Raw genomic sequence first — 24807 nt, 5'->3', positions numbered from 1 at the left:
TTCAGTAAGTGTATGGTTTGTGAGCCTTCAGTTTAATCTGTATGAGTTTAGGTCTTAGAGGATTCTCCCTATTTTGACTCTACACTACCTTTGCCAATGTTTTCTAGACTTTTAGACGTTACTCAGTCCTCCCCCCTTGGTTCATGAGGTGTTGCCTAGATTTTCATAGGGTTTGAATTCGACTACTTCATCTTCTTCCGTTCACCTCTCCACTTCAATTTTTTTTTAGATGAACTTGGATGGAATAAATGCTTACCTTCTCATCCTTCTCATCAGTGATTAGGAATTTTCTACGAACCACCCTTGGGATTTTGACCACTAAGAGAGAGGATAGCAAAAAGAGAAGAGAGAAGATGTATTTTTTTTTCTTTTAAAGAATAAATAGCTGTCTAGCTTTTTATGGTGGTCAGTAGGAAAATGTCTACTAACTTGTTAGTAGGTAAGTATTATTCACTTTGCCCCTTTCCCATAGTCTTGTGTTTCAATTTGGTCCTGTTATTTTTCTTCAAGCTAACTGCAATTATGTATTATCTCCTCCAGAATATTTCTTGTTTTTAGTAATTTCCTACAGACTTAGAATCAATTCTCAAGAAAATAATTCTCAAGTACCAATTTAATAGGAATGTAAACTTAAGATAGAACTCAATAATATAGGGGTTCAGATGTATTGTATTGTCAAAAGAAAATACGAAGGTTTACTGAACATTAGAGAGCCTTAGTTCTCTCCAAAGAAACTATTCCAAAATATGCCTCCCTCCCTTTTTCTAACTCACACTATTTATTTTCATCAATCACCAACAGACTTATCATTTAATTTCTAATGTACCTTATTGGTCATGCTGGGTTTTGAGTTGATTATTTTGAAATGGTTTCGTTTTTGCCTTCTTTTTGCATATGCACCCAGATTTTTTCCGCACTTGAAGCTCGGCCAGATTGTTGCGGATATGGAAGTTAAGGTGGTTACTTGTTTCTGCTTAATTCTATCCTAAAATATTTTAAAATTTTAAATTTATTTCTTGGATATACCTTGACATTAATGTTTTATCTGTGCTAGCCTGGTTATGGAGTGTTTGCTACAGATTTCAATATTTCAAAGACAATGCAGTTATCACAGCAGGAGAAAATAGTAAGTTACTGGTATATTTTGGAGGCTAGTGGAACTGGGAATTTTAATAAAAAGGCTNCCCATGAGGGTTTTTTATATTGTTTATTTAGTTAGCTTTAGTGTTCTTTCCCTTGACTCAAATAATAAATAAGTTGGTTTCATGAATGTTTTTCTTTCGGATACCATAAAGTCTCCCGACAGCTTTGATCACCAAGTTTGGAATTGGAGTATATCTGGTGTATTGCTGTAAGATCCATGTGATAAGATCTTATAAAAGAAGGTTATTTCTTCCAAAGAATAAAAAGGCTAGTATCTATACTAGCATTAAGACAGCTGGTCGTGTAACTACCTAATTAAAACAACTAATCCCAATGGCTACAGTTCTTTAAAAACAGAGTTAGAGAATCAGCCAAAACACAAACAACAAGACAGAGCAATTACAAGTGTAGGCACCTTACATCAATGTCACTTGACCTTACTCTATTTGGTATCAATAAACTTGTGGAATATTTAATATGTTGAATAGTTGGCTCCTGGAGTTTACTACAATTTCATGTTTGACTGTTTACATGATTAGTGTTTAGTTCAAGTTAAATGAAATATCGATGATATCTAGTTTTGTTTATATATCTAGCTGTTAGAATTTTTTGGATTGGTCAAATGGATGTTACCATGCATTATCCTTTAGTAGGATGAAAATAGAAAAGGTTAGGGGTCAATATTGTTTGTTCATGTAAGTATGTGAATGTTAGGGGTCAATATTGTTTGTTCATGTAAGTATGTGAACAACAACTCCATCAAACTTCAAATATTTCTGATTGTTATTCACTATAAATGTAGTCAACAAGTATTCTTCCTCTTAAATTCTGTATTTGCAAATTGATATCCGTGGCAGCTACTGTTTGTTGCTCAAAAGGATAATACTGAGACGTCTGCTTGCATAATCAGTCCTCCACAGGTTAAGTATGTCTAACACGCAAATCCCTTCCTTTGAGATGGAACTAAGTTCAATTATATCTATGCTATATTGGTTATTCCATTTTCTTATAATCTATAGCTTTCTTGTCAATGGGAAGGGAGTCAATGGAAGGACAAATATATTCATGGTTAGTTCAGATGTACAAGACTCTTCTACATCTACTAGTTGAATCTTCTTACTAGCATCATATCTTTTTTAAGGATACTGGGCCACAGCTTCCAACGAATGTTACTCATATGCTTAAATTAGGAGCAAATCTTCTCCAAGCGATTGGTAACTTCAATGGTAAGTTGTGGTCTAATTCCAATTATAAGCGTCTTGGTAGTTACTATTTTAGAGTATACCCTAAAAGGACATTTAATCTTTGTTTAGGTCATTATGTTATAGCAGTTGCCATTATGGGTACTGCACCACTGCCTGACTCCTCGGTGCTGCAAGATTATGTACAGACGGTTGTGTCTACTGTGGATCCAGGTATAGCTACAATTATGAAGGGCAGTTGGTATCTTCTTTTGTTGTTTTTTGTTTTATATTCTATTTATTTATCATTATACTTTGTTATTCAGTTAGGATGTCTGGCTTAAATGTATTCACATTTCTTTATGCCATGGTTTTGGATTTGCTTTGCTCAATATAATTTTATTTTGGGTTTCAGATTCTGATATAATCGAGGGCCCATCACGAATATCGCTTAATTGCCCCATAAGGTTCTATAGGCAGTTTTTGCATACAATTCTAATACTTCCAGCAACTACTGTGCTTTGATTTATTTGTATGCTATTTTGTATGAATTCCTCTAGATGTCTGAAATAATTAGCTTAGGCTATTTGTGTACGAATTCGTCTTGATGTCTTAGATAATTAGCATAGGCTTTAACTGTTTCGTCTCTGATCTGAAACAGATAATTTTTATTCATTTTCACCATTGAGGAAGCATCAGATTTAACTGTTCATGGATATTTTTTGAGAAACAAAATATTTCCATTGATGAATGAAATAAGAGGAGTTAAACGCACCTTATTGCTGAATGGTGGGTGTAATTACATAAAAGATCTCCAAATCAGTAATTAAAGAGGAGAGACTATAGCCAGAGAAAGAATGTTTACTACACCAATAAAGAGAATTAAACACAATCAAATCTATGAAAGTAGCAAAATTGGAGACCAACTTGTATAACTCGTGGAGTGATGGGTGAGGTACCGGCAGGATACATGGGAAGGGGATGCTGATATATAGGTTTTGATGCCCCCAATTGTGAATACTCTAGGAGGGGTAGAAAGGGAATGGCCACTGGACAGTTTGTTTGCGGGAGGTGCTGTACAGTTTGGGGCATGGGAATGAGTAGCCTCAAAAGGGAATTCTTTGCTATGAGAGAGTCAGCTTTTCATTTTGTGCTAGAACAGTGTTTTTGGGGATGGAAAAATTACCAGCCCTCAAATTGGCTGGAAGCATGTTTTGTTACTGCTATTACTGTTATTTTCTACTATTTCAATCGAAGGAAAGTGATGACATACCCTTATGTTTTATATTGATTAAAACTCTGGTCTAAAATGAAGCTTAGGAATTGTTCCAAAATGTAAGTGTGAATTTTCCTTCTCAAGGAGTTGTTCCAAAATGAAAGCTTGAAACTATGTATTTGCTGAGATGCATGATTAATGGGTATGAATCAGCTGATCCACCATAGACTCTCAGGGGCTTACCATACCATCTGATACTGAAATGGAAGAACCTTTGGAGATTGGCTAAATGTTCAAACCCACAAAACCAAAGCTACGGGATAATAAAACTAACAAAAATTAAAAGTGAATAAATAACTGCAACTTCTCTGATGGAGGTGCACCAAAACGTGAAAGAAATTTCTGATTTAAAGCTTAAAGATATTGAACCGGTAGCATGTTGAAGAAAGTGGCAGATGGAGCACTAATGAACATATACCTGTATCGGTTATGTCGGATTGAATATATACGTATATATATATATACACATTCCCTGCCCAAACTGTACATCACAAAGAATGATGGCATTCCTAACAAAAGGAAAAACATCTTGGTTACATGTGGGAACGTTGGAGTAATATTAATTGACATATGACTTAAAATTTTAATTAGATTTATGCTGAACCTTACTATTGGTAGATAAATAATTCAAAATGAAAGTTAAATATATTTATCATTTTTATTTACCATGATATACATTCTTCGCTTTTAATAAATGACATGATTTGATGTATTGTTATTATTTGATTCTTTTTTTTCTTTAAAAAAAGAAATAGATATTTCATTGATGAATGAAATATACAAATGAGGGGAAAGAGGTCCCAAAGCCAAAAAGTGGGTTGCAAAATAACTTCCACTTGACCAAAAATTGAAAGGTTTAATAATCTGAGAAAGGGTATTTTCATTTACTTGATAGAGCTAAGAATAGAACTGAGTTTCAGAAAGTGTAGAGACCACGGGCTTGTTGGATATGCGATTCTGTAGGCCTTGGTTGGAAAAATCTGTATGTCAAAAGTGAATGGTGGGAATTTTTAACAATTAATCATTCACTTGGACCTTTAGTATTGAATTTGTCTACTGCTTGCCTGGTTTTTATCTCCAAGTTATTATCATATCTTGTGTTTGATAGGTACTCAATGTTTTCTTGTTACTTGAAAATATATATAAGTCATCTCTCTCTTATACACATTAAACACCAGATGAAGTTTACAATTGGTTCAATTTTCAGTTTTTATGCAACTCAATAATTGACATGGCGATTGTTTCATCCTGTTCTCAATATAAAACAGCTATACCCGAATCAAGGTTCCTGTGAAAAGTCGTTCTTGTAAACATCTTCAGGTGAGCATTTCCTGCCATGGCATCTGGAAGGTGATGTACCTTGAATCATAGCAGGATCGTTGTAAATCTTTTCCAGATACTTAAATCATTTCTGACAAGAAAATTAGGCAACAAAAAATTATGCCAATAGTTTACTTAATTAGGTATGCAACTGTAGCATGCGCCTTGGCACTGTACATATGTATTCAGTTCTTTTGCTAGACTTTCTTATAGTTCATATGAATTTACTGTGTGTTATTATCTTGGAAATTTTCTTTAGGTTTAATATCTGTCTTTCTGTATGCTGCAGTGCTTTGATTTCTACAACTTTATTGGCATAAATTCAAGAAGACCATCCTGGCGATGTCCACATTGTAATCAGTACATTTGCTTTTTGGATATTCGTGTTGATCAAAATATGTTGAAGGCAAGTATAGTGGTAGACCATTTCTTAATTTCTTGTGTATTTGCGAACTTTATTGCTTTATTCCATTTTATGAATCCATTGTATTTCCTTTAGGTCATTAGAGAAGTGGCTGAGAACGTTACTGAAGTGATTATCTCAGCAGATGGATCATGGAAGGCCATACTTGATAATGGGGATGGTCGGCCATTGGATGATTCTCTTAACCTTCAGAATGAAAGGGATCAAGAGTCTACTGTTCCTGTTGTGTTAGATCTTATTGAAGTTGATGATGATATTAACATCTGCGATTTGGAGATTGAAGACGAAAAACCTTGTCTTGGTAACAAAAACTTTGCGGCTGTCTTGGACGATGACTTTTGGTCTGGAATAGATACTGATAGGATTTTAACCTCAAGTGCTAGGACAGATGCTCCAATTGGTAATAACCCGCCTGCACCTAATTTTGCTGGCCATATGCAATCGGCTGTCTTGACTAATCCTGTTACACCTGTCCTTAACAACCATGGTGCGGGGGTTCCAGGGCATGTCATCTTTTCGTCTCCTGCATTGTATGATCAAAACAATTTGCAGAGTCAAGCTTTGAATTCAAATGAAAACAGTGAGTACGGGAGGACGACATCAATAGCGAGACCCCTAAGCAGGATGCCGACTACAGCTCAAGCCTTTCCTTCTCCGTCCCAAGCATCAGGTCAGCAGTATAGTTCAAGAACAACAACCATTTCCTCAGCTCCTCAAGTCGGACCAAGTATTCCAACTAACAGAGATGTTTTAAATACAATATCTCGTGATTCAGAAAGGAGCCAACAATTTCCGAGACGTCCTGGAGATTCACATCATGCAACAAACCTAGCTCCCTTTCACCACCCACCAACCTTGCAGGTGCGATTTTATCTTGTTTCTATGATCTCTCACGTGTTAATTTCTTTTGTTGTTGTTTTTTTCCCAATGACCATGACTTATGGTGGAGTATGCTAACTTTTCTTACATTTAACNCCAATGACCCATGACTTATGGTGGAGTATGCTAACTTTTCTTACATTTAACTCTTTTGGTGGAGTATGTTAACCTTTAATTTATCTACTTAAACTCCCAGAATCGGGATCCTCTGGATCATTCCTTCACTCCTGGTCAGTCTGTTCAAGCATCGACTGCTTTAAGGCCATCCAGGGGGCTATTAACAGATTTCCAGAATCCTCACCTTCAGCAAGCGCTCAATTTAAGGATGTCCCAACTCCGGAATCAGAATCCAAGCAATAATGTCCGGCCATCACTACCATTCTTAAGAGCTATGAGTCAAGTAGGAGGTGGCTATAGTGGACCTTCTTATGCGGCTGTAACACCTAATAGTCAAAATGCAAGAATGATGGTTGCTTCCCAGCGAGCTGAGCTGATGAGACAATCTTCAGCTATGTCATTACAAAATCAAACTTTCAGATCAGCCCATTCTCTCCAAACAACTCCTGATGGGCTTAGGATGCCAGCTGCTGGGGAGCTGAGAAATGTTGGAGGAATGTCTCAATCTGTTACCCCGGCTGCGGGTTTGGTAGATCCATCATCAGATCTGAACTGGCAGCCCTCAGGTCGAATGCGTGGCAGTCTTTCTGGTCGAGCCTTTTCTGATGCCCATGGCCACTTAATTATCCACCCAACTCAATCTGTACAGTCTGCTCGACCTCCATCTAACTCGACTCCTACTCAACCCAGTGCTCCCTCAACGCAGGCTCAAGGCTCCAATGGATTGGATACACTGGTTCCAAGGACAAGATAATACATGTTGAAGAAATTCCTTGCTCTTACAAGTATTGAGTGTATGCCCAGGTGTTCTTCCGTTACCTTTGGCTCTTTTGTCACGCGAGTAAAGATATACCACGCCCCCATTTTGTCCATTGCATATCAGTTGTAAAGTCTTTCATGTAATTAGCTTCCATTATAGTATAAAACATAGGTATAGATTTTTTCGTGGAGCGTGAAGATTTGAACTTCACGTGCCATATAATCCAGTAAAGCTATGCTTAGGTTGCTGTAGTTTTATCGGTCATAAATTACAATATGTTACGAGCCTAACAATTTAAAGTTTGCACGATTCTTTGGTAATTCTATTTGGTTTTCATACTCGTGCCTATTTAATCTCTTAGCATTTTTTTCTACGTCCTCCGTTATTAACGCCTCAAAGAATTCTTCATCTGAACAAAAAGCAGTGATGTAGTTTGAAGTTATATATACAATGAACAAGAACTCGAAAAGGTATAGAATGAAAATCGGAGTAATTCGGTGCCAAATGAACTAATTGTCTCCAAGTTACCAGTTTGAATTTGCTACTCCAATGTGATTTGGCAGACAAAAGTTACACGTTTTTTCTTGTTCGGTGCTCTTCAATTACCCATTGCCTCCCTTACATGCCAGCCAACCAAGATGGAGCTCCTGTTCATAACACCATTTAATACCAAAAAAAAATTCGTTAAGATGAAANTTCGTTAAGATGAAAACTCGACGTAACGAAATGTCATTCTTTCATATTTAATTCAAACGCTATATTTAATTCAAACAAGCGTTTGAGTCATTTCTATGTTTTTTTTTTTTACTCACATTATATTGATTATTATCCGACTCTTGTAGGACATTTAAACAAATATTTTTATGCTTTTAAAAATTCACACAAATACTCCCAATATTTATAGACTTTTATTAACTACAAAAATTATTTACAAGATTTTATCCAACCAACGTTAAAACCCAATTTTAATTTTCTCCAAACCACCATGAACCAAATTATTATTATAGCCATTATGTATTAATTTGTTATTCACGTATCAGTAAAAGGGTGATTTTATTCAAATACAATTTTAATCTTAGATTTTTTTGTTTCCATACTATGAATGCATTTTGTTCTCTTTCTAACATAGTTCTTTCTTCAACAATTTCTGATCTCTAGTGAACCTCTCAATAGGATTCGAACCCATATGAAGTTCTGACCATCTGTCAGAGAAAAAAGAACGAATGGATCTTGTAGGATTCCCGAGAAATTCTTCGATTTCTTCCGGAAGCGGATGATTATTCATCTGCTTCTCACGTTCCGTGAATAGCCGGGACATTGAGGAATATCCAGAAAAGCATTTAGGGAATCGGTCTGATTCTATCTCTGTTCGTTCCGTTTGAAGAAAGGAAGGATCCCAAAGAATCGATCTTTCTTTTAGTTGTTGAATCTCTCTTTGATTGATCAATGTGTGATATTCCGAATCCTCATTACTAATGGAATCGAAATGATCTCTGGATTGATCAGAAGATCCTTTCAATTGGCTAGAATCCGTTACTTGAACGAAACTAGATCTTGTGGAATCATATTGAATATTTGACAAGACATTCCGTACCTTGCTAAAAAACCGATCCTTGTTTACCAACCACACATTGTCTAACCAAATCCAATTCTCTCTCGATATGTTCCTCAAAAAATCCGATTCGTGCGGATTCTTCCCCCAACTAAAGAAGAGATCTTGGCGGAATTGCCACATATGAAATTGAGCACAATTTTGCAAAGAAATAGCCCACTTGTTTCTCGAGAAGAGATGGGAAACATGCTCAATATCATTTGATTGAATAGTTGACCCAGCTCCTTGTTGTTTGAAGAAGCCCTCCACTTCAATTGGTATTTTTTCACGAAAAGCAAACATGAGATAACAAATCCAGTCTTTCACTAAGATTTCGAATAGCTGTCCCGAATTCAAGTTGATTATGTTTTGCCTCTTCCTCGGAGAAAGACGATCAAACAATTCCCAATCATGGTCCTTGCGGATCTGATCATCCATATAATATACAAAAAGAAACTCCAGATATTTGATATCTTTCTCTTTGAATGAGATCTCAATTCCAGCGACGGTTTCATTAGATATCTTACAACTGGAATCCCTCTTTTTTCCGATCCAGTTCCTCCACCACCGCGAACCCCAGTTAGATTCAGGCATGATACACTTTTTAGTTATTGGGAGAACCCAAGTACTCTCTTTCGGATCCAGGAAACAGCTCTCAGAGATCTTTTTTCCTTTTGGAAGATACAGGAGCGAAACAATCAACCTATTGATATTGGNTCTAAAATCTTATTTTCATTTGTTGTTTATATATTTATATTTATATTTATGACGTCACCCTTTCAATATTTTCATGCACGCTTACATTTTTTTTTTTTTTTAATATATGTGACGGAGATTCGAACTTTTGATCTTTTAATCAATGATACATGTTATATATCAATTGAGATATGTTTACATTGTCAAAAATAAAATGAGATCCCGCGTCTGTTGAAGATGAAAATGAAACATTTTTTAAAAGGGTTAGAAAACATCTCCTTAACAAACGCGTTTTAAAACTTTGAGAAGAAGCTTAAAAGAAAAAATTCAAAGAGGACAATATCTGCTCGCGGTGGGCTTGGACGGCTACAAATGATATCAAAGCCAGACACCGAGTGATGTGCCAGGAAGGAGGCTAAGTCTTGAAGGGGGTGTTTGGATGGCTACAAATGATATCAAAGTTGGACACCATGCGATGTGCTAGCAAGAAGGCTAAGCCTTGAAGGGGTATTTGGACGGCTACAAATGATATCAAATCTGGACACCGGGCGATGTGCCAACAAGAAGGCTAAGCCTTGAAGAGGGTGTTTGGACGACTATAAATGATATCGAAGCCGGACACCGGGCGATGTGCTAGGAAGGAGGCTAAGCTTTGAAGGGGTGTATATCTCCCCCTAGCAGACATATTTTAAAAATATTGAGGGGAAATTCGAAAAGTAAAAAAAGACAATATATTTTATCTGGTCTACAAATAATTTATCACATTAAAATTTTGTCACGTTGATCGTTAATATAAATTCGAAATTTATAGTAAAGTTTTAATCTAATCACGATGATGAAAATTTCAAAAATTATTCCAAGAGGGATTAAAATTATAATTTAACTAGAAAAAGAAAAAAAAAACACAAAAAGGTAGAAATATATTCTAAAAAGACATGAAATATATTTGCACAGGTAGGAGATGCAAATGGCGATCATCGGTGCTGGGAGAGGCCGGAGGACATGGACACTCCTCGAACGCTTTACAAGATAACGCCTACTTCGCCAGGCACCGAAGCCGCTGCGGAGGCCGCCGCTGCGCTTGCGGGCGCTTCCATTGTGTTCAGCCATGTGGATGCCAATTACTCAACAACCCTTCTTCAACGCTCCATATCTGTGAGAACTATTTTTAGTTTGTTTCTTTTATGTGGTCAACTTAGATTGGTGTGAAACGTGGTCGTTTTGGTGGCAGCTCTTTCAGTTTGCTGATGAGTTTCGAGGATCCTACTCTGCTTCTTGCCCATTTTACTGTTCCTTTTCTGGGTTCCAGGTGATTAATTCATGATGTGTAAACAACATTGTTTAAGCCATAGTTATTAGCTCATCCTTTTCCCTTGTCTTGTTCTTGTAGGATGAGTTGCTTTGGGCAGCTGCTTGGCTATACAAGGCAACTGGAAATAACAATTACTTGAGCTATGTTGTAACCAATCAAGGGTGGAGTCAGGCTGCCTCTGAGTTCAGTTGGGACAACAAATTTGTTGGAGCTCAGACACTCTTAGCAAAGGTCTTTGCCAATACAATTTTATCAAGAAAAATAGCTAGCCGATATTGTTTTTTTGAAACTTATATGGTAGTGAGAGGTTTCTCTTCTCCGATCCATGTGGGGCCTCAAAATCTACCCCTTTTGGGGCCAGCCTTCTTGTTTGGTACTCGTTCCTTCCCTTTGGGGCCCAATTTCCTCGCTAACACACCGCTCTGTGTCCACTCCCTTCAAGGCCTAGTGTCCCCGTTGACACACTGCTTAGTGTCCATCCTCTTCAAGGTCCAACGTCCTCGCTGGCATACTGCTCGGTGTCCACCTTCTTTGGGGCTCAGCGTCCTCGCTGGGGCACACCACCCAATGTCCACCCCCTTCTGAGGCCCAACACCCTCATTAGGCACATTACCCAATGTCCACCCCCTTCTGAGGCCCAACGCCCTCATTAGGGCACATTGCCTAGTGTCCACCCCCTTCAGGGACCACCACCCATTGTCCACCCCCTTCAGGGCTAGTATCCTCGCTGGCACACATTGCCCAGTGTCCACTCCCTTTAGGGCCCAACATTCTCGTTGGTGGTACACATTGTCCAGTGTCCACTCCCTTCAGGGTCCAACATCCTCGTTGGTGGCACACCGTTTGGTGTTTGACTCTGATACCATTTGTAAGCCCATGACTAGTAAACATTGTCTTTTTTAAACTTACTGTCAAGGTTTTTAAAACTATCTACTATGGAGAGGTTTCCACGTCTCCAATAGTGTCTCCAATAGTGTGCATTTTTAACCTTTATTCTAACAACCTCTACTTTTTTACAGGAATTCTATATAGAATCATGTTAAGAATGAGAAATAGAAATAGAATTGGGATCGAAAAGTATGATCTTCATTCAGGTTTACCACGTTTATATAGGATACAAACTATCAACTAATACCTAAAAATAGAAAAAATATATATCTAACTAAATCTGATAAATAAATAAAATATACCGTTAATCAAATCTATACTAACAACTCCCTAAATATCTGAGATATATTCTAACTAATTATCACCGCAAAATATCCTCTTAATACTCCCCCTCAAGTTGGAGAGTGTATGTCGATCACACCCAACTTGTCCTTCAAAAAGTCAAATTGCTGTCTTCCCAAAGCTTTAGTAAAAACATCTGCCAATTGCATTTTGGTCGAAACATAACACGGTTTGATGATTCCAGCTTGTAACTTTTCTCGAACTATATGACAATCTATTTCAATGTGTTTCGTACGTTCATGAAAAACTGGATTGGCTGCTATATGTAATGCTGCTTGATTATCACAATATAATAATGCTGGTTCGGACAGTGGAACATTCAAGTCTTGAAGAATGTATCTTAACCAAGTTAACTCTAAACAAGTATTTGCCATAGCTCGATACTCGGCTTCTGCTGATGATCTGGACACATTAGTCTGCTTTTTAGACTTCCAAGAAATAATTGAATTTCCGAGGAAAATGCAGAACCCAGAAATAGATCGTCTGGAAGTTCGACAACCACCCCAGTCAGAATCGCAATATGCCTGTAATCTTAAATTGTTTTCAGATGGCAGTAGAAGTCCTTGACCAGGAGTGCCTTTGATGTACCTCAGAACTCGAAGAGCTGCCTCCCAATGTGGTTTTCTTGGTTCATGCATAAATTGGCTAAGCATACGAACTGAATAAGCTATGTCAGGCCTAGTGACGGTCAAATATATTAATCTGCCAATCAACCGTCTGTATTTACTTGGATCATTCAACTTCTCTCCTTCAGTTAAAGAAAGTTTCAGATTTTGCTCCATAGGAANCCTTCTGAGGCCCAACGCCCTCATTAGGGCACATTGCCTAGTGTCCACCCCCTTCAGGGACCACCACCCATTGTCCACCCCCTTCAGGGCTAGTATCCTCGCTGCCACACATTGCCCAGTGTCCACTCCCTTTAGGGCCCAACGTTCTCGTTTGTGGTACACATTGTCCAGTGTCCACTCCCTTCAGGGTCCAACATCCTTGTTGGTGGCACACCGTTTGGTGTTTGACTCTGATACCATTTGTAAGCCCATGACTAGTAAACATTGTCTTTTTTAAGCTTACTGTCAAGGTTTTTAAAACTATCTACTAAGGAGAGGTTTCCACGTCTCCTTCCCTTATCAGATCTCAAAAATAGTGTGCATTTTTAACCATATATATATATATATATATAGGAATTTCACCTTATTCTAAGAACCTCAACTTTTTTACAGGAATTCTATAAAGGAAAGAGGGAATTGAGCAAGTATAAGAGCGATATAGAATCGTTCATCTGTGCAGTGATGCCCAACAGTGGCTCTTCTCAGATTCCTACAACGCCTGGTACAATCACACACCTTTCTTCCATGAAAATACATACATATATATATGAGCTTTTGTGCCTCTTGCTTTGTAGGTGGGCTTCTTTTCACAAGAGATAGCACCAATTTGCAATATGCATCAACCTCTTCCATGGTGCTTTTCATGTACTCTAAACTCCTAAACCAAGCCCACATCGATGGAGTTCATTGCAGATCCAAATATTTCTCCTCTTCTCAAATCAAAATCTTTGCAAAATCCCAAGTAATTAAGTTCACTGATTCATTTGCAGCAAACCCAAGTTCATAATTTAATCATAAACTCTGTTCTTTATAGGTGGATTACATATTGGGGGAAAACCCCTTGAAGATGTCATACATGGTGGGATTCGGCAGCAAATACCCATTGAAGTTACATCACAGAGCCTCATCCATCCCTTCAATTAAAGCTCATCTGTCGAAGGTTGGGTGCAGCCATGGCTACTCGGAGTACTTCAATTCAAACAATCCAAACCCGAATACACACGTTGGTGCCATAGTGGGAGGCCCTAATTCAAACGACCAATTCAGTGATATGAGACCCGACCACACTCATTCTGAGCCTACTACTTATATGAACGCTGCGTTTGTTGGTTCAGTGGCTGCATTGGTTGCTTAACCCTCTCCTGTTTGATTGTCATACAAAAACACACTACAATCTATTGGGTTATATGAATTTCTCGTGTATTTATAACATTATGAAATAAAGATTTAGTTTTTATTTTTTTTGAGGTCGTGTAATAATGAAATTGTCCATCTAAAATGTTCAAATCTTTAATTTCGACTTGTAACAACCTAAGTCAACCGCGACTAGATATTGTCTGTTTTGGCTTGTTACGTATAGTCGTCAACCTCACGGTTTTAAAATGCACCTGTTATATGGGTCGCTAGAACGTATTAGCATTGAAACCACGATTTGGGATGGTTAGAAAATGCATGTTAGGGATTTCAGGAGGGCAATGTTGGATGTATGTTATGGTAAAATTACCATTGTGCCCCTGGGTTGAGATTTCCAAAAACGACGTTGTTTTGTGTATTATGGAAGAGAATCTTATCTTGTAGTTATTAAAATTATATTTAAAAAAAATGGTAATAATAAGATTATTTATTTATTTATTTATTTTTTACTGTGTGGAGCATTCTTAATTTGAAGCTTCTCTTACCAATTAAGACATTATAAATGTTGGAGGGAACGGAAGTGCTTGTAGAATGGAGACGACGGGTTTATTCAAATCCTCCATGAGATTTTTCTCCGATCAAGAGCTCTGCTACGCCGATATCCTCACTCCTCAAGAGGTATGATTTTCGCTTCATCGTCATCTTCTATGATCTCTGCTCGGTGTTCTTTCATCTCAAGTATTGATTTCGAATAGGTCCTTGCGAGAATTCAAGTTGCGGTCCTCAATTTCCTCAGAATTCTCAGTTCCTCTACTCCTGCCATCTCAAATCTTCCTCTGGTACGATTTCTAACTAAGAAACGAGACGGTATGAGATGTATGAACTTCGAGTTCTAGATCTTTCCGCTTTTACAATCGGATGCTGTTCTCTGTTACTACTACTAAGACGGGAATAATATACCGATTGGATAGATTGATCGAAGTTCGAGCAACAGCCGAGTTAATCAAGGAATTTTAACCGATGAATCTTGGATTTTCCTTTCGCACTCCTTTTGTACGCGGTCTTTGATGAGAGCCAATGCTGCTAAGGCCTTTGTTAGAGGTATTGTAAACCAAGCCTAATCTTCGACGCGCAGAATTGTTTGATGAAAAATTTGTTAGCCTCTGCTGTGCTCTCATTCCATTTTTTCCCTATTTTGTGGTGCAGTATGGAAGCTGATGGAGATGTGTTCTCAGATCTTGCTTCAGGAAAAGCGAGTGACGCAGAGGGAGCTCTTCTACAAGCTGCTCTGTGATTCACCTGCTTATTTCCCCACTCAGTTGCATGTCAATAGAACAATTCAAGGTGATGTTGTTCAACAAACAAAAACTGACTTGTTTAAAACCTAAAACTGCATCGAACATGGTAACCAAATCTTAGTAGTTTTATTGCAGATGTTGTAGCATTACTTCGATGCAGCCGTTTCAGCCTTGGAGTTATGGCATCTAGCAGGGGACTTGTCGCCGGCCGTCTTTTGCTTCAGGCACATTGTTATGTTTATAAATTTGGCTATTTACACAATATGCATGAAATGGAAATTCGCTTATATAGTGCATTGAGTCCCTCTTGTTCTGCTTTCACATGACAAATACATCGAAAATCCTTGAAATCAGGCAATTGATAATGCATGTATAGTTCTATTTCTTGGTATCTGGACAAGGCGCACTTCTAAGGTTTCTTCTATTGAACCAAATTATTGAATATCGAATCCTTTCTGAACAATTTCAATTGCTGTAGGAGCCAGAACAAGAAACTGTGGACTGCGCTGCCTGTGGTTCTTCTGGATATGCCATTTCTGGTGACCTGGACCTGCTGCAGAAGTTGACTCTGAAGACTGACGCTCGGTATGTAATTGTCATCGAAAAGGTAATTTCAGTTTCATAGATTATGACTTGCTCATCAACTATGATTTTGAAGGCAATAATGTGGGAATTTAATGAATCATAAGTCGTGAACATGTGTCAACTGTCAAACATTATTGGTTATACAGCATGCCATCTTCCAGCGGCTGGCGGAGGATCGAGTTTTCAATCACATTCCCAGTATTCTTATCACTGCCAAAGGATATCCAGACATAGCAACAAGGTAAGTTTGTTCAACTAGTTCCGAAGATTGCAGTATTCTTACCAATCCCTTCTTGGCAGGCACGACCAGATTTTATGAACTAACTACCCCTTCTCAGGTATTTTCTTCACAGAATCAGCAAAACGTTTCCCCACCTGCCAATTTTCGGCCTTGTTGATTGGTATGATCCTCTTTAACATCAACTCAGCAACAGATTGTAGAATTATCTTCTCATGTTTAGCTTCTGGGGTTCTTAAGGAACCCTGCTGGGTTGGCTANGTAGAATTATCTTCTCACGTTTAGCTTCTGGGGTTCTTAAGGAACCCTGCTGGGTTGGCTATATTATGTACCTTCAAGTATGGAAGTATCGGGATGGGCTTAGAGGCATACAGATACGGTGGGTCTCAGTCGTTTGATTGCCACATCCATTTCTAATTCAGATCATAAAGCTGAAGAATCTGTTTACTTTATTTACCAGCTTGCAATGTAAAATGGCTAGGCATGCGAGGAGACGATGTACAACTTATACCACAAGAATCTTTGGTTTCACTCAAGCCCCGGGACCTACAAATTGCCAAAAGCTTGATGTCCTCGGAAATATTACAGGTATCGTACAACAATCCACACCTATTGATGGTTTGGCCTTTTTAGGTTATCAAAATCTAAGGCTATTAAACCGCAACAGGAGAATTATAGAGAAGAGCTGACCTTAATGGTTGAGGGAGGGCAAAAGGCCGAACTTGAAGCTTTGTACCACAATGGATTTGATTACTTGGAGAAGTACCTAGTTAAAAAGATTATTCAATTTAATTACATCTGACATTATTTTCAATCTACAGAAGTAGATACAAATAAAGGGCTGTTCGGATACTTTCCAAGAAGCATATGAAATTTAATTGGAACTTGTAGCAGCCAAATTTTGATATAAATTAGAATCCAACACCATAATCTAGAGAGCGTTACTAATACAAATATTAAATCTTTCTATCATGGCCTCTGCCTACTTATAATCAGCCGTAGGTTGAGACTAAAGAAATAAATCGTTGACGGAACAAAATTCAGTTTAAAACAAGTTGCCACACAAGAGAGCTCGATATAATATTTGTCCTCTAATCTCTCTGCAATATACATCGCCACAGGTATTGCGTACTACACTACAAAATTGTCAACTACTCCTTCGACCGCAGAGTTACTCTTTTCCCTTCTACCAAAAACTTCACACTGCTCTCAAGCTGCAACCACAAAAATAAAAAATAAAACCAATTGCCATCGAGGAATTTTTATATTCCAATGAAGCTTTTGTTAATAATAATGAAATAAATCCCATGCTTCCATGGAAGAAAATGGAAAAGAAAAAGAAAACGGGCCTTGCCCAACATGAGAGATTAAACGAAGGCCTAGCCTTTGAGTTCAATTGCTTGCTTACAACAGGCGTGCGGTGTGCTTGTGGTAATATATGAGGCTAGAATGATACCTTCTGTTTCAAGTAAGCAAGAGCATCTTTCTTGGAAGAACAGTTGGCAAAAACAGAAGTGGCGCGTTCATCAATGAAAGATTTCAGCTGTTTCAGCTTTAAACATTCTCCAGGTGCCTACAATGATAAGAACCAATATAGTGATGCCTTTAGAGAAACATATAAACCATAAAAGAACAGCTCGCAGCTACTGGTAACATACTTGGCTAAGAATTGTTTTACACAATTTTCTCAACTTCACTTTCTGCTGCCCGTCAGATTTTTGTGTGCTGAAGGAGTCATCATACTTCCGTTTCATGGGAGGAGGGGCGGCATCACCAGAGTCTTCGTCGTCAGTTTCATCAAAGGAAGTCTTTTTCCCCTCAAAGTAGCAGCCAGCTATTTTCTTTGGTCTACTCTTAATACCCAGTCCTTGCTTTCCTGTTGTGGATTTATCCTATAAATTTCAAAAATGGAAAAATTATTAGGTATCATTTGTGAAAGAATGCAAGATCCAGGAACAATAGACGGATACTGTTACGTCATTTTACTCGAATATTATTCCTCAAAACCTGCATGGCCAAAGCATATGCCTTGGGTTCGACTTGACAACCCAATATGATTTCCCACCAGGTAGGAGTGCATACACATTACATCTGACTTGACAAAGGGGCTGGATGGCAGCAGAAGCTATCAGCATTCCATGGTGTCACAACCATACTAGAAAGAGTAGGTTGTGACCCCCACAATTGTAAGCAAGAAGAAAAAAAAAAACATGCGATTGACATCGATAGGACCACGTCAAGGGACAAGAGAGAAGTGCCGTAATGCGACTAAGGATGATAGTGCATTCAATTTATATCTAATAGATTCATTAATTTTAAAAAAGGTTGAAAATTGATGGGCAAATAAAAAAAATACCTTCAATAAACACTGATTACAAAAATTCATAAGACAAAATTTAAAGATGGACATACTTGAACAAGCTTGTATAGATTCTCTTGATCATCTTCATGAAAGGCAGTTCTCTCATTATTGGTTTGAAGGGATTTTCTTCGTTTAGATTCCGCACCCAAAAATCCTCCAGAAATGAAGCCAAATTTATAGCCCCACCAATCAGGAGAAATGGTGACTGTGTTTTCTGTAAAGACGCAGTAAGTACATTCAGAATATGGTCTGTTTCTTTTTTCGAGATAAAAGACGGGAAAGAAAGAAAGAACCCAAGTAATCTGACAAACTTGGACACTTGCCCCTTGAGCAAGCTTAAGTCACCCCCACCCCCAACACAAAACCACCAACTACTACTTAATTTTAACAAGGGGACTAGCTAATCTAAAATATATACAATAGAACACAATATAAATATTTGAAATTTTAAAAAACTTAACGGCAAAGCACTTGATTCCTAACCTAGAATCAGAACCAAACAAACAAAAAAAATGGAAGGATTGTAAGTGATAATTGACAATTGCCCAAGGACAAAAAGTTGTAAGTAATAATTCATAATTGAGTAAGGAAAAAAAAGTTATCCCATAAAATTAATCGAGGTGTATGTAAGTAATTGACCCCTTTCACTTCTGAAGCCAAGAGATCGGTGCACAAAAATGTCCTCAAAGACAATGTTTTGAAACATTGCGAGGGCACCCAAGAATATAGTATCCACTGCTAGAGGTTGTGTAATAGTCGTTGACTCATTTCTCACCTAGTTTATTAGGTTATTGAGTCGATTAAACATGCGTATTGCATTGGGTCGCCGACTCATTTCTCACTTGGATTAATAGTTCCTTGACTCACTTCTTGCTTGGTTTAATAGTACATTCGTTAAAATTGGAATGCTTTTATTTTTCCATTTTGTTTCATTTCACTCCGTTTTGGAGTTTTGTATCCTTCAGCATTAGTCGATTTATCTCTTGTTAAAAAGAAAAAGAAAATACTTAGACTTGGAAAAGACCAAACAGAGGTTACAATTACAGGAGACAAATAATAGTGTCTAGGTTGAGTTCCTCATTCCCCCACTCCCCTCAAAAAAAAAAAAAACAAAAAAAAAAACAAAAAAAAAAAACCAAAATAACATTTATCCTTGGTGAATCAAAACACTTTATTGAAAAAAAAAAGGTCAAGTTGTAAATAAATAAATAAATACATTTTAAAGACCAGGCCAGAAATGCATCACAAAGGGAAAATTAAATTACCTTCAATGGCAATAACTTCAATTTCAGATTCCTCTGATGACTCCAGTTCCGTAACTGCATTAGGACATGTTTCTGGTAATTCCTCCACCTTTTTTGCCTGCATTGTAGATAAACTTTTTCCCCCCAATTACATTCAGATTCACATAAGAGAATCCATAAATACTTTGACTGGCCTGCTAATATATTGATAACGCTAGAAGAAATAATTGGTCAAGTTTAGCTAAACTCAAAGTTCATTCAAAAAATTAGAAAGAACCCATAATAGAAAAACAGCCATGAAAAAGAGAGATCCAGTAACTTCAATACTTACAAGGATCCCTTCAAGGTCCTTGGAAGAATATGCATTGACGAGCTTTCCTCTCTCTCTTCTCTTATATCTGGAAAAGAAATGTAAAATGTACATCTCCATGTAATTAAACTATAGGGGTAGAGCATAAAATAAATTCTATTATACTGATACAACTCATAAGTGATAAGAGTAAATATAAAATGAGAGGAATACAACAGGACCAACCTTCCTTGTGGTCGTGTAGCCTTGACAACCAGATCCTGATCATCATCCACAGTTTCCACCGAAGTGCCATCTTTCTTTGCAGCTGAAAATCATCATACTATAAACATCAGGAAATGCCATACTTTTGTCATGCTGAAGCCAATGCTCAAAGTTCTTACCTTCCTCAGTGTTTTGTACTGCTTGCTGCAATAAAAAAAGGAAATTTTAAGCTACTCTCAAAATATGCACAAAATTAATACAAGACAGAGTAAATAAAGAATGGAGGGAAATACCACTTTCAATCTCTTCAAGATGTTGTCAAATTGTGTGGTATCAAAAGCCCAACTGTTCTGCTTCTCAGTGCCAATTCCTAAGGGCAAAGAAGAAGTCAAAACAAGCTACAATGTATTCGTAAATACTGAGCCACAATTTATGAGCTGGTGTTACTATGATTTGGGAACAAGTCAAAGCAAGTAAAAATCTAGCATAAGAGCCTACGTATGTTGCTAATTGTTGTTATATCTCTCTGTGTCTTCATTCCAGAAAATAGTGCATGTGAAAACCCTTCCTTTTTTTCTCAACATCATCAAACTCCTACCACTAATCATCAGACCACACATTACCAGAAGGCTTACACAAACATATTCTACGCTACTTAAGTAGTTTTCAATCTTCCCCTGAATAGCCTGGCTCCATCAGGGAATGCCAATGCAAACCAGGCTAATTCCTTGCTCCTTGGATGGTCGAAACTCAACTTCTAGGGTTTGTTTTCATTTGGGAAATACAATCTGAGCAGATGTTATTCATAAGCAGATTGTCATAGCTTGATTTAGCAGTACGAAGTCGATAGAGCAATTAAAAAACCATTCTCTTTTCAACTTTCCATTTCCAAATATAAACTTGTTACCCAAAAGAACCAAACTACTNCGATAGAGCAATTAAAAAACCATTCTCTTATCAACTTTCATTTCCAAATATAAACTTGTTACCCAAAAGAACCAAACTACTCTTTTAGTTTCTAATTAGACAATTTTAAGAACATATTCTGAAAGAAGAAAACAAAACAATGAAACTATTGGGATGCAACCTTATTTCTTAAAGACAGCAACAAAAAACATGATTATTATCAGACGATTGTCTGCCTGTTGCCTAACAATACACTAAATCCCAAAATCAAACACACGCATGAAAACATATTAGAAATCGGAAACATCTACCATTTTCAGTGAACGTTTTATCAAGCAGAACAAAAACTTAAATTAACGAAACAAAAACCTAAACATAAACTGAATTTCAGGAAGGAAATCTGGAAGAGGCGACAAACCGGCAGTGTCTTGTTTATTTTTAACTCTAACATGGCCTTTGATCCCTTGCTTGTCTTTGCCGAGCCCTTCTCCTTCTTCCCACCCCTAAAAATTACAGATTCCACAGGCAATTCAATGATAAAGAATGAAGAACAATCCATATTATTAGATAGGTGGAAAAACGAGAAAGAAAAGGAAGTAACCATCTGTTTCATAAGGCGAAAAGCTGCGGATTGTCTTGCGACGCCGACATAGCAGACAGGAGCTTCGGGGGCAGCCATGGCTTCTGCTTGGTTCTACGAGAAGAAGATCCACGGCCGACTTCTATGTCTCCTCAGGTTTTGGATGCGATGAGTTTAATCAAGTCGGGACACTCCGAAACCTAAAGCGGGAGCGAGCAAATTACCGCCGGGTTTTTTATATTTATATTTTTCCGAAATTTTAGTAAATGGACACGTGGAGTTTGTTTATTTTGTAATATGTTTTAAATTTTAAATATTTTAAAAAATACAAAACTGAATTAAAATTTTTTGTAACCTATTAAATATTTAAAAATTATTTAAAATATTTTATAAAATTCAATGAGTAAATAAACACAAATTAAGGCGCTGCGACTCCACCGGTTGTGATTCCAATGGCGCTGTGNTTAATTTTTTTTTAAAAAAAACCTATTAAATATTTAAAAATTATTTAAAATATTTTATAAAATTCAATGAGTAAATAAACACAAATTAAGGCGCTGCGACTCCACCGGTTGTGATTCCAATGGCGCTGTGACTCCGAAATGACTCGCTTCTCTTCCTCTTCCCTCTCTTTCTAACATAAATTCAGCGGCATTTTGATGGGGTCTATGCTCGGTGACCTGCCGTCATATGATCCTCACAACTTCAGCCAACTCCGACCCTCCGATCCTTCAACTCCTTCTGTAAGTTCTCATTAGTGGCGGAATCACACACCCTTTGTTCTGTTCTTGTAATTGATTCATGTAATCGCTGAACCCTTTCGTTTGTTTTATTGATCCTTGGTGTTTTCCTCGTATTTGTGATGGCTGTTTATTTCCTTTGAGTGGGGAGTTGCTTGAGTTGTTGGTTCGTCGAGTTAGGGTGTGAATTGTGAGGAAATTGAACCTCCTCGTGATCTTCTTTGCTCTGTTACTGTTTAGGCTCTGCTAATTTTTGGTATTACTGATCTGTTTTCTGGGGTTGTGTTGTTTTATCGTTTTAGAATCTGGAAATTCTTGAATTCTTGGAATTTTGATATGTATGTTCTTAATTTAGCTAAAGTTTGTAGATGTAAAGTCAATGATGTTCTTCTTTTAGTTTTAACTCTTCTTTTCTCTCTATATTGGTATGCTAATCTTGTAAAGTCAGTCCTGTGAAAGAAATGATTCCACTAACTCAGCCACGAAGAATTAGCTGTAATGTGATATACTAAGGGGACAAATCTGCAAGGAACAATTACTGGGTTACTGACCTCCAGAGAAAAGAAACAATTTATTTCTCATGTGTAGGTCAATCTTCAAGTTTCTAACGATTCTGAAGCCCAACCATTCCAATCTTTGGACTAGGAGCAAGTTACCTCTTCCTTTTGAGTATACAAACGGTGAGATACCACATCGGTTGGGAAGGAGAACGAAACATTGTTTATAAGGATGTGAAAACCTCTTCCTAGCAGGCGCATTTTAGAAACCTTGAGGGAAAACCCAAAAGGAAACCCCAAAGAGGACAATATTTGCTAGCGGTGGCAAAAAGTTGCGTCATGTTCGTGGCTTCTCTTATTTCTTGAGTTATACAGTTCACTTTCAAATGTTTATGCTTAAAAACTCCCAATCAAATGCTAAGATAATGCAATAGGATCAAAAACTCTAAGAAACTTAGTTAGAGGCTGTTGATTGAGAAGGTTCCAACACCATCTTAACTAAAGCTACCAATTGTTGTACCCTTCTCTGAAGGGAAATCCTTGTGGATGTTAGGCAGGTGGTGTGAGATTACACATCGATTTAAGAGGGGAACGAACTATTCCTTATAATGGTATGGAAACCTCTCCCTAGTATATGCATTTTAAAACCTTGAGGAGAAACCCAGAATGAAAAGTCCAAAGATGACAATATTTGTTAGCAGTGGGTTTGAGCTGTTACAAATGGAATCAGAGCCAAACACTGAGCGGTGTGCTAGTGAGGACGCTGGTCCCCAAGGGAGTAGATTGTGAGATCCCACATCGGTTGGAGAAGGGAACGAAGCATTCCTTACAATGATGTGAAAATCTCTCCCTAATAGACGCGTTTTAAAATTTTAAGAGGAAATCTTAAGCGGTTTAAATTCTGTACAATTTTTACTAGGGGAGTTGCCTGCTGCAAGAATTAAAGCAGAACAACATATTTTTACTCTGCTAAGTCTGTTTTATTATTATTATGTAGAAGATGATTCCAGCAACCTATCATCCTACCCACAGCAGGACCCTTCCGCCACTGGATCAGGGTAAGCAAGAAAAACCGTTCCCTCGTTACAATGCCGAGACTATGATTTTACCAACCATACCGATATCTTTGTATCTTGATCGGCAAACGGTACCTTAGTCGGTAGTTTTCCACTGTTAGCTTTAGTTTCCATCTCCTCAACTTGGTTTTTGTTACCATGTCACTGATTTCTGCTGCAGTTATAAATACTGAGCCAAAAAATATACTTCTACGACACATTTATCAGCATACAGAACAAAAGGTTAGTAAAGAATCTGTATGCTTTGATATGAAATACAATCTATACATGGGTGAGCTTGTGAGAATACACACACATTCCTTATGGACTTTCCCTGGTTTTTCTAATGGCAGTCGAGAACAAAGAGACCTGCAGTCGAGCATCCGATGCCCGAGCACGGAAGCAAGCAACCAAGAGCATCTACTGCCAACACTTCAAATTGAGCCTTGGGAGGGCAGTTTCTTCCAACAATGTAAAATCTGTTCTATGTTGTGAAATATGTGTTCTGTATAATGAGAGCAAATTGCCTGCTCAGTGGCCGCCGGAGAAGAAACAGCTCGGCCCGACATTTAAATGCTGTATATAGATTTTACTCCTTGTAAGAATGTGCTAAACTCAGCCACACCAAATTGTTCTCAAAACATTAACTCAGTTGAAGAATTGTAACTAATATGAGTGTGCTTCCAAACAAGAACAGTTCACATCTTAGCATTTTGGCCTTCAAATCTTGGCCCTATTCTTCTTTAAATATGTTCTAGGAGGCTCCTTTGTTGCTCAAATCCACCGTTGGTAGATATTATCCATTTTGGCCTGTTATATGTCACTGTCAAGCTCACGGTTTTAAAACGTGTCTACTAATGAAAGGTTTCTACACTTTTATAAGGAATGTTTCGTTCCC

General features: G+C 37.6%; 5 protein-coding genes across 11 annotated transcripts in view; 4 read left to right on the top strand and 1 right to left on the bottom strand.

The window, feature by feature from the left end:
- LOC111795421 (E4 SUMO-protein ligase PIAL2-like) overlaps positions 1–7442 on the top strand; it is a 13666-nt gene extending 6224 nt beyond the window's left edge. The window contains exons 6-17 of one of the 3 annotated variants that reach the window (XM_023677837.1): positions 905–956; positions 1055–1126; positions 2001–2068; positions 2163–2211; positions 2285–2369; positions 2457–2558; positions 2740–2791; positions 4869–4950; positions 5210–5326; positions 5420–6014; positions 6120–6205; positions 6420–7442. In XM_023677837.1, coding sequence (XP_023533605.1) covers positions 905–956; positions 1055–1126; positions 2001–2068; positions 2163–2211; positions 2285–2369; positions 2457–2558; positions 2740–2791; positions 4869–4950; positions 5210–5326; positions 5420–6014; positions 6120–6205; positions 6420–7094 — 2035 coding nt within the window. In that variant the 3' untranslated portion in view covers positions 7095–7442. Of the gene's footprint in view, positions 1–904; positions 957–1054; positions 1127–2000; positions 2069–2162; positions 2212–2284; positions 2370–2456; positions 2559–2739; positions 2792–4868; positions 4951–5209; positions 5327–5419; positions 6206–6419 lie in introns of all 3 variants that reach the window. The other 2 variants (XM_023677835.1, XM_023677834.1) reach the window with 2 other exon arrangements.
- Positions 7443–10332: 2890 nt separating this feature from the next.
- Positions 10333–13915, top strand: LOC111794993 (endoglucanase-like; the record flags this gene model as incomplete). Its single annotated transcript, XM_023677211.1, has 6 exons — positions 10333–10542; positions 10619–10696; positions 10778–10930; positions 13150–13258; positions 13332–13498; positions 13571–13915. Coding segments are annotated over 6 exons (1038 nt in total), but the record flags the coding sequence as incomplete, so codon positions are not given.
- Positions 13916–14434: 519 nt separating this feature from the next.
- On the top strand, positions 14435–16863 carry LOC111795507 (meiotic recombination protein SPO11-2). Of its 4 annotated transcripts, none has more exons than XM_023677974.1 (11): positions 14435–14568; positions 14646–14729; positions 14862–14991; positions 15097–15234; positions 15324–15412; positions 15667–15795; positions 15920–16014; positions 16127–16174; positions 16314–16390; positions 16472–16599; positions 16679–16863. In XM_023677974.1, exons 1-11 carry the CDS (start codon positions 14482–14484, stop codon positions 16811–16813), a joined length of 1140 nt encoding a protein of 379 aa, XP_023533742.1. In that variant the 5' UTR covers positions 14435–14481; the 3' UTR covers positions 16814–16863. The 4 variants fall into 4 exon arrangements, with proteins under 4 accessions (XP_023533742.1, XP_023533743.1, XP_023533741.1 ...); XM_023677975.1 differs by having other exon boundaries at positions 16112–16174; positions 16493–16599; XM_023677973.1 differs by having other exon boundaries at positions 16112–16174.
- Positions 16864–16888: 25 nt separating this feature from the next.
- LOC111795508 (PIN2/TERF1-interacting telomerase inhibitor 1) lies at positions 16889–21833 on the bottom strand. The gene is made up of 11 exons (XM_023677978.1): positions 21639–21833; positions 21456–21540; positions 20425–20501; positions 20311–20335; positions 20153–20234; positions 19949–20015; positions 19639–19735; positions 18424–18587; positions 17670–17903; positions 17468–17584; positions 16889–17225 (listed from the first exon to the last, which is right to left on the bottom strand). The coding sequence occupies exons 1-11, from the start codon at positions 21714–21716 to the stop codon at positions 17163–17165; spliced, it is 1089 nt and encodes a 362-aa protein (XP_023533746.1). The 5' UTR covers positions 21717–21833; the 3' UTR covers positions 16889–17162.
- A 327-nt stretch (positions 21834–22160) lies between these two features.
- Positions 22161–24651, top strand: LOC111794376 (DET1- and DDB1-associated protein 1-like). 2 transcript variants are annotated; one of them, XM_023676348.1, is made up of 4 exons: positions 22161–22360; positions 23855–23912; positions 24091–24152; positions 24263–24651. In XM_023676348.1, the coding sequence occupies exons 1-4, from the start codon at positions 22277–22279 to the stop codon at positions 24350–24352; spliced, it is 294 nt and encodes a 97-aa protein (XP_023532116.1). In that variant the 5' UTR covers positions 22161–22276; the 3' UTR covers positions 24353–24651. The 2 variants fall into 2 exon arrangements, with proteins under 2 accessions (XP_023532116.1, XP_023532115.1); XM_023676347.1 differs by having other exon boundaries at positions 23852–23912.
- Positions 24652–24807: the final 156 nt, after the last annotated feature.

This window comes from Cucurbita pepo, chromosome LG05, assembly GCF_002806865.2.
Source record: "Cucurbita pepo subsp. pepo cultivar mu-cu-16 chromosome LG05, ASM280686v2, whole genome shotgun sequence".
Lineage (NCBI taxonomy): Eukaryota > Viridiplantae > Streptophyta > Magnoliopsida > Cucurbitales > Cucurbitaceae > Cucurbita > Cucurbita pepo.
The sequence above is the reverse complement of the archived record's forward strand: the minus strand, read 5'-3'. Positions and strand labels throughout refer to the sequence as shown.

Excerpts from the sequence above, each read along its gene's own strand:
- LOC111795507 (XM_023677976.1), top strand. The coding sequence starts at position 14,482 with ATGGAGACGACGGGTTTATTCAAATCCTCCATGAGATTTTTCTCCGAT. Across the intron at positions 14,569-14,645 it reads ATATCCTCACTCCTCAAGAG|GTCCTTGCGAGAATTCAAGT; the intron begins GTATGATTTTCG and ends GATTTCGAATAG. Across the intron at positions 15,413-15,666 it reads CCGGCCGTCTTTTGCTTCAG|GAGCCAGAACAAGAAACTGT; the intron begins GCACATTGTTAT and ends CAATTGCTGTAG.
- LOC111795508 (XM_023677978.1), bottom strand. The coding sequence starts at position 21,716 with ATGGCTGCCCCCGAAGCTCCTGTCTGCTATGTCGGCGTCGCAAGACAA. Across the intron at positions 20,336-20,424 it reads TCTTGAAGAGATTGAAAGTG|CAAGCAGTACAAAACACTGA; the intron begins GTATTTCCCTCC and ends TTTTTATTGCAG. Across the intron at positions 19,736-19,948 it reads AGGACCTTGAAGGGATCCTT|GCAAAAAAGGTGGAGGAATT; the intron begins GTAAGTATTGAA and ends TCTACAATGCAG.
- LOC111794376 (XM_023676347.1), top strand. The coding sequence starts at position 22,277 with ATGGGGTCTATGCTCGGTGACCTGCCGTCATATGATCCTCACAACTTC. Across the intron at positions 22,361-23,851 it reads CCGATCCTTCAACTCCTTCT|AAGATGATTCCAGCAACCTA; the intron begins GTAAGTTCTCAT and ends ATTATTATGTAG. Across the intron at positions 23,913-24,090 it reads CCTTCCGCCACTGGATCAGG|TTATAAATACTGAGCCAAAA; the intron begins GTAAGCAAGAAA and ends TTTCTGCTGCAG.